Source organism: Anopheles coustani, chromosome 2 (genome assembly GCF_943734705.1).
Source record: "Anopheles coustani chromosome 2, idAnoCousDA_361_x.2, whole genome shotgun sequence".
Taxonomy (NCBI): domain Eukaryota; kingdom Metazoa; phylum Arthropoda; class Insecta; order Diptera; family Culicidae; genus Anopheles; species Anopheles coustani.
In genome coordinates this window covers 91,936,046-91,953,045 of record NC_071289.1, presented here as the reverse complement: position 1 = coordinate 91,953,045, position 17,000 = coordinate 91,936,046, and the positions used below count along the sequence as shown (strand labels likewise).

The 17,000-nt window shown below is 43.0% G+C and overlaps 2 protein-coding genes across 3 annotated transcripts; one reads left to right on the top strand and one right to left on the bottom strand.

Annotated features, from left to right (window-relative positions):
- Nucleotides 1-321: 321 nt before the first annotated feature.
- Nucleotides 322-1,133, top strand: LOC131266151 (uncharacterized). Its single transcript, XM_058268518.1, has 4 exons — nt 322-495; nt 641-766; nt 836-964; nt 1,029-1,133. The coding sequence occupies exons 1-4, from the start codon at nt 322-324 to the stop codon at nt 1,131-1,133; spliced, it is 534 nt and encodes a 177-aa protein (XP_058124501.1).
- Nucleotides 1,134-1,153: 20 nt separating this feature from the next.
- On the bottom strand, nt 1,154-15,256 carry LOC131263497 (tetraspanin-9). 2 transcript variants are annotated; one of them, XM_058265702.1, is made up of 7 exons: nt 15,135-15,256; nt 3,045-3,111; nt 2,752-2,943; nt 2,495-2,689; nt 2,264-2,418; nt 2,082-2,196; nt 1,154-2,013 (listed from the first exon to the last, which is right to left on the bottom strand). In XM_058265702.1, exons 2-7 carry the CDS (start codon nt 3,105-3,107, stop codon nt 1,873-1,875), a joined length of 861 nt encoding a protein of 286 aa, XP_058121685.1. In that variant the 5' UTR covers nt 3,108-3,111; nt 15,135-15,256; the 3' UTR covers nt 1,154-1,872. The 2 variants fall into 2 exon arrangements, with proteins under 2 accessions (XP_058121685.1, XP_058121686.1); XM_058265703.1 differs by lacking the exon at nt 15,135-15,256 and adding an exon at nt 6,828-6,863.
- Between the last annotated feature and the right edge of the window lie 1,744 nt (nt 15,257-17,000).

Here is a 17,000-nt window from a genome sequence, read left to right as displayed (position 1 = left end):
TTACTCTGCCTGCAAAAGCAAACGCGAACCGCCGTTAGCTAATATTTGGCTTGATGTTTTGGAGGGTTTTCGGTAATAGCCGAAAAGCACGCGGAGAGGTGGAACATTTTGGGCAAGTTTGGCAAGCAAAGATGTGAGCAGAACGATGAGGTCGCTTGCACAAGACTGCGAGCCAGTTGCCCGTGATCGATCGAACGGATCAGGGGAGTTTCAGTTTCGGTGCGCTGCTGTATCTTTTGCTGTGTGAAGTTAGTTGTCATTTGCAGTGCTACTATAAGAAGGTTCCACTTACTACGAGCGATAAACGATCCGAAAAGCAAGATGATCGTACGATTCGGAGCATGTATTTTGGTGTGGTGTATCAGCATTTTGTCTCTAGTAAGTCAACTGCATTGCCTCCCACTACCAGGCCGTCTTAATCCAGCCGATGTGGAGGCCAAAATCCGAGATGACCATGAGCTACTACATACAGTGACCTACGTGGGAAACAACAAGGTGAGTCATGCCAGTCTCACGGTAAAGCAATTTGTTAAGCTCATGTGTTCACTTGGAACTTATGGTTCATCTGTGTACAGTTTTGTGTGATAAAAATGCTGTAAAGGAGTATAAAATGTTATTTTACATGCAATTGTCATTATAGGTATATGGCCTGTTATCAAATGAACAACCACGGATGCGTGAAGCAAAGCTCGAAAAGGAAGATTTCGATTCCAGTGTGTTGACAAAGCTAGACTCTCTTCAAAAAAAGTTCGTCGACAAAGGAAATGTAAGAATAATAAAGAAGCGAGATTATTAATGTGATATTAATAGAATATTTCAAACAAAATCGCTACAGGTTCCGGCACTTGTTGACCAAACACCACCGAAGGATTACTTCGGTAACGACGTAAAGGACGAACCTCTGCGAAGAGGAGTCGTTGGCATAGTAGAGCAGTTATCCAACGTGTTTAATGCAATTATTGAGGTGAGGATATGAATCCACGAATCTCTTCCACTTGAAACTTATATCTTTTGTTTAACCATTGTAGAAAATTCCGAAAGGTGCCGTCACCAATCTGAACAAGAGCGTCCTTGACCGACTGAACCAAATCGGAGCCGTACTGGTTGGGTTGGAAGATGCGGAAATCAAATAAGTCTATCGAAAATCAACCTCTCGTCTGTCAATCGTAATTTATTGGTTCTGTAAATACCTAAAATCGTAACATGCGCTGGGTATATAATTGCCTGGAATGTACCTCTATTGATCCTTTTCCGTGACTAAAGCGTTCCTGCACGGTGTCAACGAACCGAACACGCGAGAACTTGATCCTTGGTAATGGGGTTGTGGTAGTTGTAGGCAGTTTTTGTCGCCCCGTGTATTACGCGCGAGATATCGGCCAAACCAAACGAATGGTGGCCAAGAGTTAAAAATAGGTTTTCAATGTGTATAAATAAAAATCTGAAGTTCTACCTCTAATCTAGGGTCCCTGTCGCATCGCATATTTCTTAAACTGTAGCGTCCTCTTTGCTACATCAGCACCATTCTCCCATATTGCTCGTGCATCTAATCACGGGTTTCATTTGACCATTTGATCTGTACTTACGTCGTTATATTGTCTTCATTCATGCAGTTATCTTATGCATCCCGTGTTACTTTATGTTAGTTGATTTGTCTGATTTGTTTCATCGTTTTTGGCACAATCTTCTGCGCTATCTTGTCGCGCATCGAGGATCACACGTACGCTCTCGCGTACACACAACCATGTCCCTGCTTCCTGGCGGCGCAAAGCTGACCCCGGAGGAGCAGGTGAGTATTGATTCCCATTTTGGTTTAGTGTCGGTGCTGTTTGTGGTGTTCGGCTTTGGCGTTCGCGAAACCACTCAGCCATACAGTCAATCGTCCATGTAGGTGCCACTGGTTCCGTTGCGATTGAGCGTCGTGTCGACCGTTGGGGAGTATGATTTGTACGTTTTTGAGGAACGTTTGTGCTTGACCGTACAGAACAACAGCATCGACGATATTAGACCAAATAGCTGCCAGGGAATAGAAAACGAGAAATTCAACAGGCTATCTCACACCACAATCAGGGACGCATTGTTACCTGAAGGAAACCTATCACTAGGCCAACCGTTCCTACGATGTGAAGCCGCTGAACAAACCACATCTGGAGAATCTGACCACAGCTTTTGTCCCACAGCAGGGTTGGATTACCCGCTCTAAAAGAAAATTATTAAGAAAATGACGTTCATGGCCACGATTGTGATGAAGTGTGTGAACACCTACTTCCTACAATCAACGTTCGGTAGATCATCTCCAGAGCCCTCCGCAAACATTGAGCCATACTGAGGACGACAGCAGGATCGTGGAACCCATCGCTCGCCTGGCCACGCACTGATATCGTACCAATCTTCGTAGGATGACACACCACAGCATTGCAACTAAAATAAACAAAAAGCTAAGCGTCAGGAAACAATCCGCTGGAACACTTTCCCCGGAGAAACTTTCATAGCTTACATCGACTTGAAGATTGTCCCAAATGGAAGCTACCGAAGGGGTCAGGAAACCACCACGATCGGACACATTGTAGTGCTTCTCGATGCCGTACTTCAGCTCCTGGGCCAGCATGCGACCGATTCCACCGCGGAACACAAACGCCAACGAACCCAACAAGAACTCACTCAGGAACAGCAACACAACCAGTGTGAAATACTACAAAAAAAATTAAGGATGTTAGAAAATGGAATTTCACTAGCTTGTCTAGGGAGACTTACTATCACGAGAAAACATCTCGATTGGAACCAGGAGCCACAGCAGCCGAAGAAGGCGATCACGAAACTGATCACACCTACCGTGATGAACATGGAGTCGGCACTGAGCACGGCATGTTCGGGCAGTAGAGTTGCATAGCCGGGGTAGGCAAAGTGTAACCAAACACCTATGGCAAGGAAACCACTGCCGCAGAGCTAGTTGTTGAGCAAAGGGAGTCGTCACGGATTCGACGGGAGAAAAGACGACAAACGAAATCAGTAGAGGCTGTTCATGCCGAAACAACCGAACTACCTACCCAGATAAGAATGTTGAACGAGCAGAATGTCCGTCGTATGCACGTGTAACCTGTACTGCCCATTGTTCTAGAATTACAGCAATAAGTAGAACAGGGAGTTTAACGAAACGATTTTCAATAATTGCTAAATTGTTTTGCTATGAAAAATGTGCGCCCAAATGTATGCAACAAGCTAAGCAACACGTGCATGAATAGCGTGCAAAAGCGATGAAAAAGCCAAGCGATGAAAAAAGTATGAAGTTTTCAACGAAATTACTACTTTTAAACTATCAGAGCAATTAAACCAATCTTTGTGTTAGTTAGAAAAAAAAAACATGTGCAGTGTGTATTAAGTAAAATCATAAGTGAAAACAAATTTTACAACCAGAGTTATTATTTCTTTTTAAAGAAAAAGGGTGTGTAAAATGTGCTTACAAATGTTCCATTCCAAATAAACTACTTTTCTTACAACGACATCAAATATTCCATATTTTAGGTAAAACAATTTAAAATTAAACTAATTTTTTTTTCTTACCTCCCTATTGTAGGTTGCGTTACTATGCAATATTTACTAATAAATCATAAATTAAGCAAACTAAGCCCTGGGAACTTTGTACCACGGAACATTACCAACCCCTTTCCACAGCTTGGAAGCACAGCGAAATTATTATCGTTGATAACCCAAATTTCCGCGTGACGATAGCCTTCCTCCCTCGGTTGAGGATTTGGATTTGTTTTTTTTTTTATTTCGTTGCCCGCAACCTTGATTCTCAATTCCCACAGGAACATTTCGAAGGGTTGTAGAGCACTTCCCAACCCCTAGGGGGGAGGGCAACACAAACGCATTATGAGACGATCCGCTATGCGAGTGTCTTCTGCCGAAGCGGATGTATTCATTATGTACCATCATTTGCATACCGGTGTGGGGTATGATGAACCGAAAAAAAAGAAAACGAAACAAAACGGCTCTGGAAAAAAGGCAAAAACAGCTTCCGCGGTACGGAACTGCACATTCATAAATGTATACAAAACGACGGTTTAGCTTCGGGCTGCGCTCATAAAATATGTTTCATGTTAATATTTCAAAAGGGCCGGGAGGTGGTATCCACGTTGAGCTTTTTTTATATGGAAAGCGTGTTCCACCGTCTTCAAAAATACGTGGAAAGCATAAGCCCCGGTGCCTTCGGCCTACAACCGTTAAGCCAACAAAGGGCCCAAACATTAGCGGCCAATTATGCTCCGGGCTGGCTGCATCGGTCAGTGGCTTTCAAGTCACATCGATGAACCCGGCGGTATCGTTTCTTTGACTTTACTTTATGGTTCCGGAAACATTCATATGATCCTCTTTAAGATAATCCCTGCTGCCATAGACCCGGAAAAGCCCGACAAAATAATGAATTCGTTTGGCTACTGATATTGAATACGAACGAAAGCTTAAATTTTACCCATTTGTAATTCTATTAAATTCTATCCATCAATAACAGTGTCTGAGCACAAGAGCATTTACATAATTTGGAACGGAATGGAAAGTGCAACGTTTTGGAAGGTAAATCCAAATAAAAGCATTTTCATACAACGCCTAATTTTTCCATTTTTAAATTGTAGGGTTTCACATACGTTTCGCACTTTTATCGGAAAATGAAAATCCACAATTTGAAACACAATAAAAATGCACTTGTCAAGCAATTTCACCTCAATCAAAATAAATTATTGAGCACGTTGAATCCATCTGCTGAAAGCTCGCAATAGATTGACCGTAATAATGATGTTCATTGATTTCACTAAGCAGAAAGTATTACGGAAACACTTCGGGCATCCTACAGAAAAGTGTTATTTTGTAGTTTTGTACGCTTGACTCATCCCGAGTGTATTGATAGATTAGTCACTATGTTGCCTAGGAAATAAAACATCCTATTCAGAAAACGAGTAGCCGCACATAATCTGACCGTTTTATCCGTGACTATTTTGTTTCTACATTTCATCTAGCCTCTCTTTATGGACAAGTAGTTAAGACTCGCACACAGCCCACACCTAAACACCGGTGGGCGTCGATGAAGCGGAGGCGTGCGAGTTGATTTTGCGCTCGCTTTTGCCCGCGCCTCGTATTTTGCTCGAGAGCTTGTTTGTAATTGGTAATTAGCTGGACCACAGTAAGTACCCGTCGGTTCCGAAAAACAACTGACCAATTTAACTTAATCTCCCCCTTTAAGCCACAAATTTGTGGTTTTCGGGTTCGGCTTCGGTGGTGGTTAGTGTGGGCAAACGAAAGTGAAGCGTGGTCTAAATGGGCGAGGAGGTTGTCTGCTCAAATCTCGAACGAATTAGCAAATACGTACACTAGCGAGGAAACGCGATGAGCATCAATCTCAGCACACTTCGTTTTAACAAAAATCTATAGAGAAGAAAACAGAAACTTTCACCGACAATTATAAAGGAATGATTACAGTGTTATCTAGTTTCTTGTGCCGATCATGAGAATCGAAAGTAATCGCATATTGGAAGCATTAATGGTAGATCAGGTGTAGGAATGGAACATTCAAGGTTATTATGTTTGTAGGAACCTCGAAAGCTCAATAATCATATTTGGACGATTAATTTTAATTAGTAGCTTACTTAAATGTTGGAGAACTTAACTTTGACAAACTTGACTCGGTGTTGGACAAGAATAAATCTTGATCCCAAATTCACATTTCATCCAGCCAAACACACGATGCTTATTATGCAATATTCGATGAAGTCATTGCACCTTGAAACACAATTCCAAGCGAATACATTACACTTGGATAAACATTCTCAAGTTAGGTAGCCGTGGTACTAAGCCCCGAAAGAGCCGAATCATGCCTAGAGAGTTTGAATTATTCATAGCCCAAAAGCCATCTCCTGCTTCGACAGCGACTATTGGGGACAATAAATCATGTCTCGCCCGTCGTGACTTTTCCAGGTTTTGAAATTTACATTTCCTCTCGGACGGAAGGCAACCGAAATGGTACATTTTCTTTTCCGACAATTGTCCGCTCGATGAGCGTCAAGTTCGCGCCACATGAAGCAATTATCCACGGTTTGAAGGTGGAGAGAAGTGAAGCATACCAGGCCATTTGGAGGAAAAAAAAGCGCCGGCTCCAATGTCCAGCATGAGAAACGGTTTCTCATTCGTACACCAGCCTTTTTGTTGGTGGATGAGTTTCGTTCTTTAGCGTCTATTTTATTATCACCATCTTCATTACGCGCCCCGAGGTCCACGGGGCTGCTCGCAATCCACCGTGTATACCGTTAACCCTTTTTTGGGGTTGCCTACCGGACGACAAACGCCGTTGGATAAAGGCCACCAGCCGTATCCACCCGGCATGTCCGGTATGAAAGGTATCATGGGCATTTTTTCCTCCAAACTTCACAATCCGGAACGAACGGAACGAGCGGCTCCGTGAGTCAGAATCTACGCTCGAGACCAAGTTCCAGGCGTCAGCGACCAAAATGTAAGCGGTGACTAGTTGTATCGTTCCAGTTTGGTCGGTTCCAGGGGATATTCCAAAGGCACACGGTAAATAGCGCGGGTGCTCCCGATGTCCCATTTTGGGAACGTCACGAGATCGAGATGGCGGTTGGACAGAAATTGTATTGAGTTGTTATACATCTTTAGCATGAAGTCGACCGGGCTAAAAGGTGACAAATAATAAGGGTTAAAAATGATGGGTTAAGTTTTATGCGATATGAAATTTATTAGTACCATGCGCAGGGTAATTTTGTGAAAGCAATTATTATTAACAATATGTACACAAAATAATGAATTTGCATTATTCTACTCACTCTCAGTTTCAGTTTTCAGCAAGTTTTGTTGATAAGAGTTCCTTTAGAACATGTCAAAAGCACTCTGAAATAGAAGAAGAAAAGGAAATTAAAAAATAACCAATAAAAGACTATAAATTGATAAACTTAAAAAAAACGATAAAAAAGATATAAACGAGGGTTACAGAGAGTCTGTAAGCAATTCATTTGCGAATGAGAACCAGATTATAACAAACCTAGTTCGAATAAGTCTTTTTTCGAATGGGCATACATGTTTCAACTGCTAGACAGTTGTGACATGCCTTGATGCAAATTTATGAAGTGTGCCCTCGAATCCCCTCGTGTATTATGTCATCTCCACTGCAACCTGTGCCCCAGCCCCGCTTTCCTCCCCCTGCGCCTAATGGACGAAGCGCTGTGAAGTAGCCATGTCCGCTTGCGTTGAACTAATTTTCTCCCCAAGCTCTTCCCCTTGGCCTATTAAAGCCTTCCCCAACCACTGGCTCTAGTTTGCGGTGCACTTTGCCTGCAATAATCATAAACTCTATGCTCAGCACTGAGCGAATGTACCTTGCCTTTCCCTCGTCACTGGTGGCCGCGTTTTCGGTGCGGCGGAAATGCACATTTGTACTCGTTGCAATCACAAACTCTACTGCGGACCTCGGAACGAGCCGACAGACGGAACGGAAACCATCAACACCGCAGCGTTACCACTCAGCGAGGGTTACGTATGATTTATCTCCAGTCCTGTCAAACAAAACTGTCCCGTCGGGTTCCGCCAGATTTGCCTCGGCGCTTCGTGATGAACTTGTTGCTTCATTTTTTTTTACAAAACATGCCCTTTCGAACACGTGCCCCATACTTAGCTTTCGCCGGAAAAACATTTTCATTAAGCGGTGTTCTATCAATTCCCGGTTTCAACAGATCAGTAAGCAAAAGTCAAATCTAAAACATCTCAAAAAACGTGATGAAAGTGGCAAGTTAGCTGGAAGTAAAAGAACATCGGCTCGTGCTTTATTCCGCATAGAGAATAATATTTACTCGCTTAATCCAACTGCAACTCCAGCTCAGAAGCGCACACTAATGCACACGGGCAAATTACTGCAAACAATTGCATTCAAGGCGAATGCTTATCAGGAGCAACATTTAAGCAGGTAATCGTACCACCAGTTGGCGTTTGTCAAGATATAAATTAATACGCTTTTAGAGGCCTCCGTAAGGCCGAGCCCCCCATTCGTAAACCTTGAGCAGTTGCGAATAGACAAATGAAATGCAAAATTGTATATCTGATAACATACATTCAAGACATTCGAAGCAAATTAAAAGACCGTATTTTTTCTCATATTTTTTATTTTTGAATCATGAAAATCTAATAAGCTATCACTTCCATTCCTGAATTTAATCAATCAAACGCAAACTAAAGCTTATCGGGATGAAAGTACACAAATCAAACTAAAAAACAAAACACATAAACTGAATGTCTTCTTTCACTCGCTCGATGTTAAATGTCACCCAAGCTTGCCTTCGATGATGTGCGAGTGATGATGTTTGTTCCGCATTTCTCCGTCGTTCGATGGTAAATATCACTACAGGGCTTATTACTTGGCCATCGTAAAAGTTTGACGATTCCCTTGGTTTTCTTTGTGTGTGTGTGTGTGTGTGTCTGTTTTCTTTTAACTCCAGCCCAAGTCTTGCCTAAGGCTCTTAGCTTCGCTACACCTGGGAATAGATGGGGAGATGGGAAGCCGTAGAACACACACGTACGTTTCACACTGCTGGCACAAAGCGTACGGCAGACGGCAATGCCCGGCACATTGGGAAGCGGAAAAGGAAACAGCTTTGAGTCCACAAATGGGCAAAAGCCACAGCTCGCCGTCCGCAACCGAGCTGGCAAAGTGACATCGTAAATGTTGGCCGATTGGCCTCTTTCTCGGTACATCTTCGGTCTTCGGCCTCGGTCCGGGGGAACCTTTTTCTTACCTTCTCTTTCTTCAAATCATGCGGGGAAAAATCAACTCCACACGAGCGTTGCGGAGGGAGAAAAATTAAAACTGGTACCCCGGTGCTGTTTTTCACTCGATTGCATGATAAAAAAAAAAAGATCTGGAGACCAACCGCTCTTCAGTCACATCGGACCTTCGCGCTCGTCGGGAAAAGGGCTTTTACTTACCCCACTAATGGCGATCCAGTTCTCACCTTCTTCTAATGTGGGTCAGCATTCGGTTTAGGAACACTCTTTTCTATCTTTCACTATTCTCCCCTAAACACTGACCACCTCGCGCCTCTTGGGGGAAAAGGGACTGATTGTTTTTAAGATACGGTTTGAAAGCCACCCCCCGGTGGTGGCAATAAAACGATAATCCACGTGCTTCAAGATCAAAATCTAAGCAATGGTGAAGGGAAATTCTTTTACGGAAGCAAACGGGTTTTCTTCAATCTGTTCCGGAATGAAAATCTCGTTGGTACCACAAGATTTAAAACCGGTCAATTGTAGGGCCTTCTGAAAGAGTCATTTTTAAAGGTGAGAAAATCTCCCATGAGTAATTAAAATAAAGCGTAAGTATAGGTTTGATTTCACACAAACTTTTAATAGAGTTTTCTTGTCGCTCAAGTTTAGTGGAGAAATAGTACAACATTTTAATATAAGTTTTTTGTCGAGCAACATTTATTTTAGTATAGTAATTTTATATGAAAACAGACCAACTCAAATGTACGACAAGTCAGTTTATTAAAGTCATTCAGTTGTGTTAATAGTAATGGTCATTAATTACAGCTATAAAACACAGTAATAAACAAAATTGAATAAGTGAGACGGTTGATAAAAAATGGAACAATCTTTGGCTATGGAAACCGACAATAAATAGTTTCCCAACGTCTATCGCTGGTGCTATTTGAATTACAACTCATTCACACATTCTTGTGCTTCGGGGCAACGAACAGGAGAAAAATGTCTTCACAGAGGGATAGATACATACAAGGTGGCTCCTCAGATGAGAGTGAAGTAACACGTCGACCGGCATGAGAAACCCAAAGCGCTATAAAACGGCAAAACTGTTCTTAAGAATATGCCACTAAAAGCGGTGTGACTTAGCGTGTAGTAAAATTAACAACGATAATACCACGCCACCATCGGATCGACGAGGGGTGGTGAAGTTTTATAACTCCGCGATGATGGGAACCATGGATGTTGTGGGACGATTGAGTTTGTTTTTGCATTTTCCCTACCGCGTGCCAATAAAGCCACATCGGCTCGAGGCGAGTGAAAAAACACCAACCGAAATTGCAATGATTATGATGTTCACATGCGCGGGCCATCTTCGCCGCCCAGAAGAAATAAATAAACGTTCAATCTCACCTCCACTCGACCGTTCCTCGGCCCGGCGGCGCAAGAAGATGAAAATGAAAAGCTGGAAAAACGGAAAGGAAATGTGCGCATCGTAATTCTTGCGTTCGAGAGCCAACGCGAGAGCTTCTGCCATACGTAACCGCTTTTGTTTATGTTTTCACTTTCCACGTAACCAAGCCGGTGCTGCAGGCGTCAGGAGGGCAATTTTCCTGATCGTTCACACGTTTTGCTGTAGATCTGTGATTTTGTGCCCCGCAGCAGCCGGCTGATGAATTGCAGTCAAATTGCACGCAGCAGCAGCTTGTGGGAGAGACCGTTCTCTCTACATCATCTTCCACATTTATTTTTATCCCCAAATAAAAGGCGAAAAAGAAAGGCAACGTCGAATGAGTAATTTTCTCACATTACCAAATACCGCCGTGTAACTTATGCTTGCAACTTGCACTTAAAGATCACATCTTTCTTCAATGATGAAAGTAAAAGGAGGCTAACTAAACCCGGTTCCGTGCCGTTAGAAAAAAAAATCGTTCTCCAAACAATCTTCACTGGCGTCCAGAAAGAAGTTACGCAAGCGAAAATAAAGTTCCAAACCACAATAGAAACATGATGAACCGAGGGAAAAACGGTGCGTGCAAAATTGTCATTTATAATTTCTACACTTTTCTCCGACCCTTAAGAAAAAAATATGAACAGACTAACCGAGTTTCGTCGGTACGGGGTTTTTGTCCGACAGCGACCGAAATTGAGTTGATTAATTTTCCCAACCACTGACCACGAAGGGAAACCTTCACGCGTCCGGTAAACGAAGATGACGATGATGATGAAGCTATTAATAATTTCCACCGCTTACCCTCGGCTATGGTTCGTCCGTGATCCCCGAGCCGTTGGAAGCATGGCAACATAAACTCTCATCGAATTGATTCGCGTAACATGCATTTTCTTACCCGTCGAATGGACTAACAAATGCAGTTTGTGTCACGATCACTTTCGTTCGTAGATCGCATCGAAATGGGAAGCAAAAAGGTTTGGCGCCATTTCGAGAGTGAGTCACTGTTTTCCTTTCTTGCGGAAAAACATTTTCGAACTAACTGTGGTTGCGTTTTACCGGTTTTTCTTTTGTTTTCCCCCCGTTCGGTTCGCGGGTTTGTGTACATAAGAATTGGCTTTTGTGTGTATGTTTTATCCCCCGCTGCTTGTTTTTGGCTCATTTTCTATTTTCTTTCTATTGGGCAATGTGCTTTCCATCTGGAAGAGGGATGCAGGGGAATTACAAATTTGATACTTCTATTGCGCAATCGATTTTAATCTTTACAAACATAAAGTTGCATAAGCATGGGAGAGCGGTAAGGAAACAGGAAAAAAAGGCTATAACGAGCCAGCAATCCAAACTGGTATAATTTAAAACAATTAAGATATTTTTACGTCCACAAAAGTGCCTCGTAAAACGGAAGTCGTAAATTAATCCAATCACTATTCCATTTAAATAAATTTCAATATTACCTTTAAATGGGTTTAAGATAAGGATGTTTTCTGTAATAGACTACATTTGGAGGACAAGTGAAATGACAATATCTGCTAAAGAAGTTCATCTGCTAGCGGAAGCATTTTTGAATGAATTCCTTCTGGTAAGTGTGGAAAGATGAACGTGAAACCTCGAGACCTACTTCACGTGCAGCTTCTTCTAAACAAACCCTCGTTGGAGTTCCTGCCCTCAAACACTCAACATGTTCAAGCTACCCGTTTCCGGCATCATTCGTGGGTTCATGAAGTGAAGGTCAATTTCCGGATCATTAACACCCACCGTGACGCTTCAGATACGAAGTGATCAGTCGGCACAGAAATGCGCTATGAAAGATCAATTTAATTCAGAAGACAAAGGGCTTAGCTAATCATTCGCTTCATTTGCTCACTGAACGATTAAGTTATTTCTTTGTTCGCTTTAGTCGATGATGATTCGACGAGGTGTTTTGGTAGTACTTATATATAATTTAACATTTATTATATTTATACTACAACAAGTGTCAATGTTACAAACATATATAAAGAATGTTTATAAGTCAATGAACCACAACTTGGCTTATGGATTAGTAACTCTTTTTCATTTCAGACACCATACGGACGAACAGTTTGGCACATTTTTCCCCGCCATCAACACCATGTGTATGATCATATCTCACGCTCGATCGCTCCCCATTCGTTAACCCTCTTCTTACCACCCTTCCCATCGTGCCAACGCACCCGTGGCCCGTTTTTCCAGCGCAACATTCGCGCAACCACAATGAGGCGACAATTACCGTGATAATTTAGAACAATTTACTCGAATCAATCCAATCCGCGCCTCGACAATGCAGCAGAGTCCGGAGCTCTTGGCGGTTGAATTTGCGTTTGCTGCGTTTGGTGTTTCGGTGGGGAAGGGAATGATCGAGACGTTGGCAGGAGTTGACGTTTCGTTTTCGTGAGATGATCCGGAGCGAGGTCTCCCCGGGACCGTCGTCTCGTTTCGGTCTTTTATTTATGTTCTCCGCAGGTATTATTATTCGGTATCAGAACCGTGCATTACCATAATGCCCAACCTCCACGCGCCACCCTGCTATTGCATCACGAGCCGCCCAGCTGAGAGTGTGTTGGGAGGGTAGTAAAGTTTCCTGCCGCGAAACGGGTTGCATTTGTAACTTCCCGCGCCAAGCAGTCAACCGTCGGTGATGGGAAGGGGAAGAACCAAATCAAAACATCCAACCAAGCAACCGCCGACACGATCGCATGCGCCTCGTGAGCCAGGTTATCTCGGGGAGACCTATGGGTGATACCTCAAGGTCAGGCTGACCCGCAGCACCGGGTCGTTATAATCGGCGGTCAACGCGCCAACAACGGTCCAAGATTATGCACACCGAAAATCAAGCAAACACCACATTCGGCTGATCGTCCCCCTCGTCTCCCTTTGATCGAGAAGCACGTCCCCAACCGTTAGGGATGGTAGGAAACAGCTCGTTTAGGCAACCCGGATAGGAACGAAGGGGGTGAAGATAACCGTATTTGCTATTTTCAAATACCTGGAAAAAGGGATTTTTGGGGATTAGAAGTTTTCTGTTCGAAAAAGGTTCAGTTGATTCATCAGAGACATTTCCAGGAATGTTGACGTTTAATTTACTCATCACATAACGAAACCGATATTCGGCTTCTTTATGCTTGCTGTTTGCTATCTAATGTAAGTATCCGAACTAACGTTTGGCATAAAATGTTTGACTCGATGCTTTGCACATTTAACCGTCTGTTTTATGATTTCCGCCCGCTACAGCGAACCGTTTGATTCCGACGCACCAACCAAATTGTTATCTGGACTGGCTACTAATTTTGCAATCAAAAACAATCAAAGCAATGATCTCCAAACAGACCCCACGCTCGTCCCATCGGTAGAATGAATATTGCACAAACATGGTTGCATTTGTATGATATGCTAATGTAAAACAAGGGGTAACCGTAAGAGTATCTTTGGTCGTTCTGCGGGATTTCCGTTAGCATTTCAATACCATGTCAAAGTTCGTCTACAATGAAACCGTGTTGGTTGTTTGCTCACTGAGCCAGATAACAGCAACCATTGATATGACTGTACGAGCGAGGGTCACATTCGTTAAAAATTGCTCAAAATGTTGCAGAAATGAAACGATGGAAATTTTAAACTTTCTCTGATAATTTTATTGTTTTTGTCGTTGAATTCCGTTTTTGTGCCATCGACTTCAGAAGCAATGCCCCGTAAAGATGCTGATAAAACACATGTCTTACATTTTACAATCCAAAACAGTTCGTTGGTATCTGCTTTTATGGTGGTGATAAATATAAGTGAAAAACTAGAGTGAACCACATTGCGGAACCCTCGGAAACTTGACTTAATTGCGAGATACAATAAAATGAGGTCTACATTGAAGATCATCGTGTTCAAACCACTTTCTCGATCTTGGCTATAAGTAAGTTTTTGTTAAATATTTCTTCAAATCGTTTCAAATTTTATTTAAAAAAAACTCATTATACCCAATATAGCCATCTTCAACCCCCAAATTTGTTCATCTACATTTCTTTGGCCGGTTCGTTTTTCCTTGGCAAGCGAACTTCATCATGATGGTCCACCAAAGACTGAATTGATCAATTTTCCCATTTGAATGTGTTTTCCATTCAAATCTGCTCCGTGTGTATATCTTGATCGGTCATTAATATTCCGTAAAGAAAGCGAAATCGTACGCCACCTTGAAGTGGCCGGCATTCGGTTGGCAAAATAACCGTACCGAACTCCGTACCCACAGAAAAGCTTTCTTTTTCCGCATTTTTCACGGTAGCATGTGTCGCTCGCGAAGAAAGACTCCACCCTGCGAACCACACAAAACCAAACAAAGTGGCCAAAAAACCCTCTACGCAGCACCTCGAAAATGTGCCTCCAAATCTTGTTTGGCCGGAGATCATTTGCATGAAAAGAGAGGGAAAAAAAACATTTTGGCTATTAGTAGCCACCAAAATCATTATTCACCCCTCCCGCACAATTTCGCGGTCATTTTCCTTTCCGGTTTTGAGGCCCAAATTTATTCACACTTTTGGAGTGGCAGTTTTTGATGCCTTTAGTGATGAGACGCTCGAGCGAGTATGGTCAAAAAGCGAAGACATAAAACATTACAATAGTAAATATTGTTTCAACAAAAAATGCAGACACTACTTTTTCGATTCAAGCTACTTCTGTATCCCCAATTTGGAAATGGCACACAACGTAGTTCTTGGATATTTTGTCCAGCATTTTCGATGATATCATACCAAGTGCCGTCGACGTTGGCACATTAACGTCAGACGGTGTTAATCGTTTTCGGAATGTTTTCGTTCCTTGAAGACACTACAAACGTGCCGATGATCTCACGGAGCAAGAGTTGGTATACTTTGGTTCTTTGATTCTCAGTTACGTTACAATTACAAACCAAGGAGTTGAATGTAGAAATACTTACCACCTTCAATGGATGTCTAGCTGACTTTAACGATCTGAGCACGCCCAAGCCGTTGTCGAAGGTGACAGCGAGATAGTGTCCCGCTTGGCAAACTTCACGTTTCCGTTTTGCTCCTTTTGCTTGCTGTTAGACGATCACGTTCCCTGGATAAGCGGCGTTTAGGGCTTTGAGCAACGCCCAATGCAAATATAACAACGAAGCACTATCACACAACCGAAGACACGGATGCAAGCTCGGTTCAGTACCAAATAAACTCCACTAATTTCACACACCGCACCACAAACTTACCCGGCACTAAATCACCCACTCCGAAGTACACGTACAGCTAAAAATATGCAGAATTTTTTAAATTTAAAATAAACACAACTTTCCATTTCTTTACTTTTGCTTAATGGGTCAATTTGAAACACTCTGTTCGCAACTCGCAGCTCGCGGGGCGATCGCATTCCAATGGCCGTTTGATCGATTGATCAATTGATTGATTCATCACAATGAGAACGCTTATTCATTTGATATAGCCACCGTACTGCTCAGCCCTTCTAACGCCACGCATAGTGCACAATATGGCGACTGACGCGATCGGTATCAATCAATGGCGTCGCCGCGGTAGAATGCAGGCGCTAAAGTTGTCTCTTGTTTCACTGGAACTGGAATGCGTATACTAAAACAACAGCTACTACACACGATCAAGTATCCGGGTATATTACAGTGGCAGCTTCGTTCACCTGCATTACAAACCTCTAGCACATATTCGTAGCACATTGCACGCATAGAACGGTATCTCCTCCTTCCATGTTCTTATTGTGCTGACTGGCCGCCGTTTGTGCTGTCGGTGAAAAATGCTACCTTTCACTACCGTCACCGTTGCAGGGAAAAAGGCTGGGAATGTTTGGCCCTGCACCCATCCTCAAATCCCTTCGCTCCCACCGTGAGAGTGGCTAGTAAAGCAACGCGTTGTGGCGCAAAATAAAAAGCGACAACTATTGTAACTCGTTCAGCTGCCCAGCGGGCATTGTTGCGCATCATTTGCTTGCAACGCTACACATTTTGGCTAATCTTTAGCTAATCCTCGAAAAAGATTAGCCAAAGATTAGCCAAATATGAATGAACGAATCGTGACGTCACGCGTGACCATTCGAATGGTTCACGCGATCGCCTCCGTGAACTCTCCTCTCTTCGTGTGTACATTCGCCCTGCACCTCGAGGTTCCCAATACCCGAGGCGAACAAAACACGCCAGAATGAAAGGAAAGCAAATGATGTTTGTTTTAGAAAGATGTTTTTTATTATTTCATCACTTCCAAATGATGTCGTCGCCTCTCCACATGCATTCTTTTCACATTTGATATGAAAACATAACGTTTTCACGCGTAAATTCGTCAACTTATTTCACTGAAAACTTATCACTGTGTTCGCACCAAAACCCAAAACAACTATGATCGAGTTGTCAAGATTCACTCGCAGAGCTCGCTAGTGATCGCAGCGCTAGGAGAGGGAATGCAAATCACGCCATACACACGCAAGTACATGTACCGTATGCGTGGTAATGTGCTACGGAGTAGTGTGGCGTTTTTAAAAAATGAATTGTGTCGCACTTCGCGAGCAAGTGTGGGATCTAACGGGGGTGCGGGGAGAAAAAGCATGAAATTTGAGGGGAATTTGATAGGATGTATTGCAACAATGCCCGCTGGGTGGTTTGCGATTCTTGTCACGTATCACCGCGCACTGCTTGTATACCTTTTGTTTGGTGCTTTCTTTTGATTCACACACGCGTTTCCTTAACCCACCGGGGAACAACAACACCAACTCCACCAGAAAACAACAATTTCAACACGGAACGAATCAACGCGGCCAAGCACCGAACACGCGC

Excerpts from the sequence above, each read along its gene's own strand:
- LOC131263497 (XM_058265702.1), bottom strand. The coding sequence starts at position 3,107 with ATGGGCAGTACAGGTTACACGTGCATACGACGGACATTCTGCTCGTTC. Across the intron at positions 2,944-3,044 it reads CGTTCAACATTCTTATCTGG|CTCTGCGGCAGTGGTTTCCT; the intron begins GTAGGTAGTTCG and ends CTCAACAACTAG. Across the intron at positions 2,014-2,081 it reads TAGTGATAGGTTTCCTTCAG|CTATTTGGTCTAATATCGTC; the intron begins GTAACAATGCGT and ends ATTCCCTGGCAG.
- LOC131266151 (XM_058268518.1), top strand. The coding sequence starts at position 322 with ATGATCGTACGATTCGGAGCATGTATTTTGGTGTGGTGTATCAGCATT. Across the intron at positions 767-835 it reads AGTTCGTCGACAAAGGAAAT|GTTCCGGCACTTGTTGACCA; the intron begins GTAAGAATAATA and ends AAATCGCTACAG. Across the intron at positions 965-1,028 it reads TGTTTAATGCAATTATTGAG|AAAATTCCGAAAGGTGCCGT; the intron begins GTGAGGATATGA and ends TAACCATTGTAG.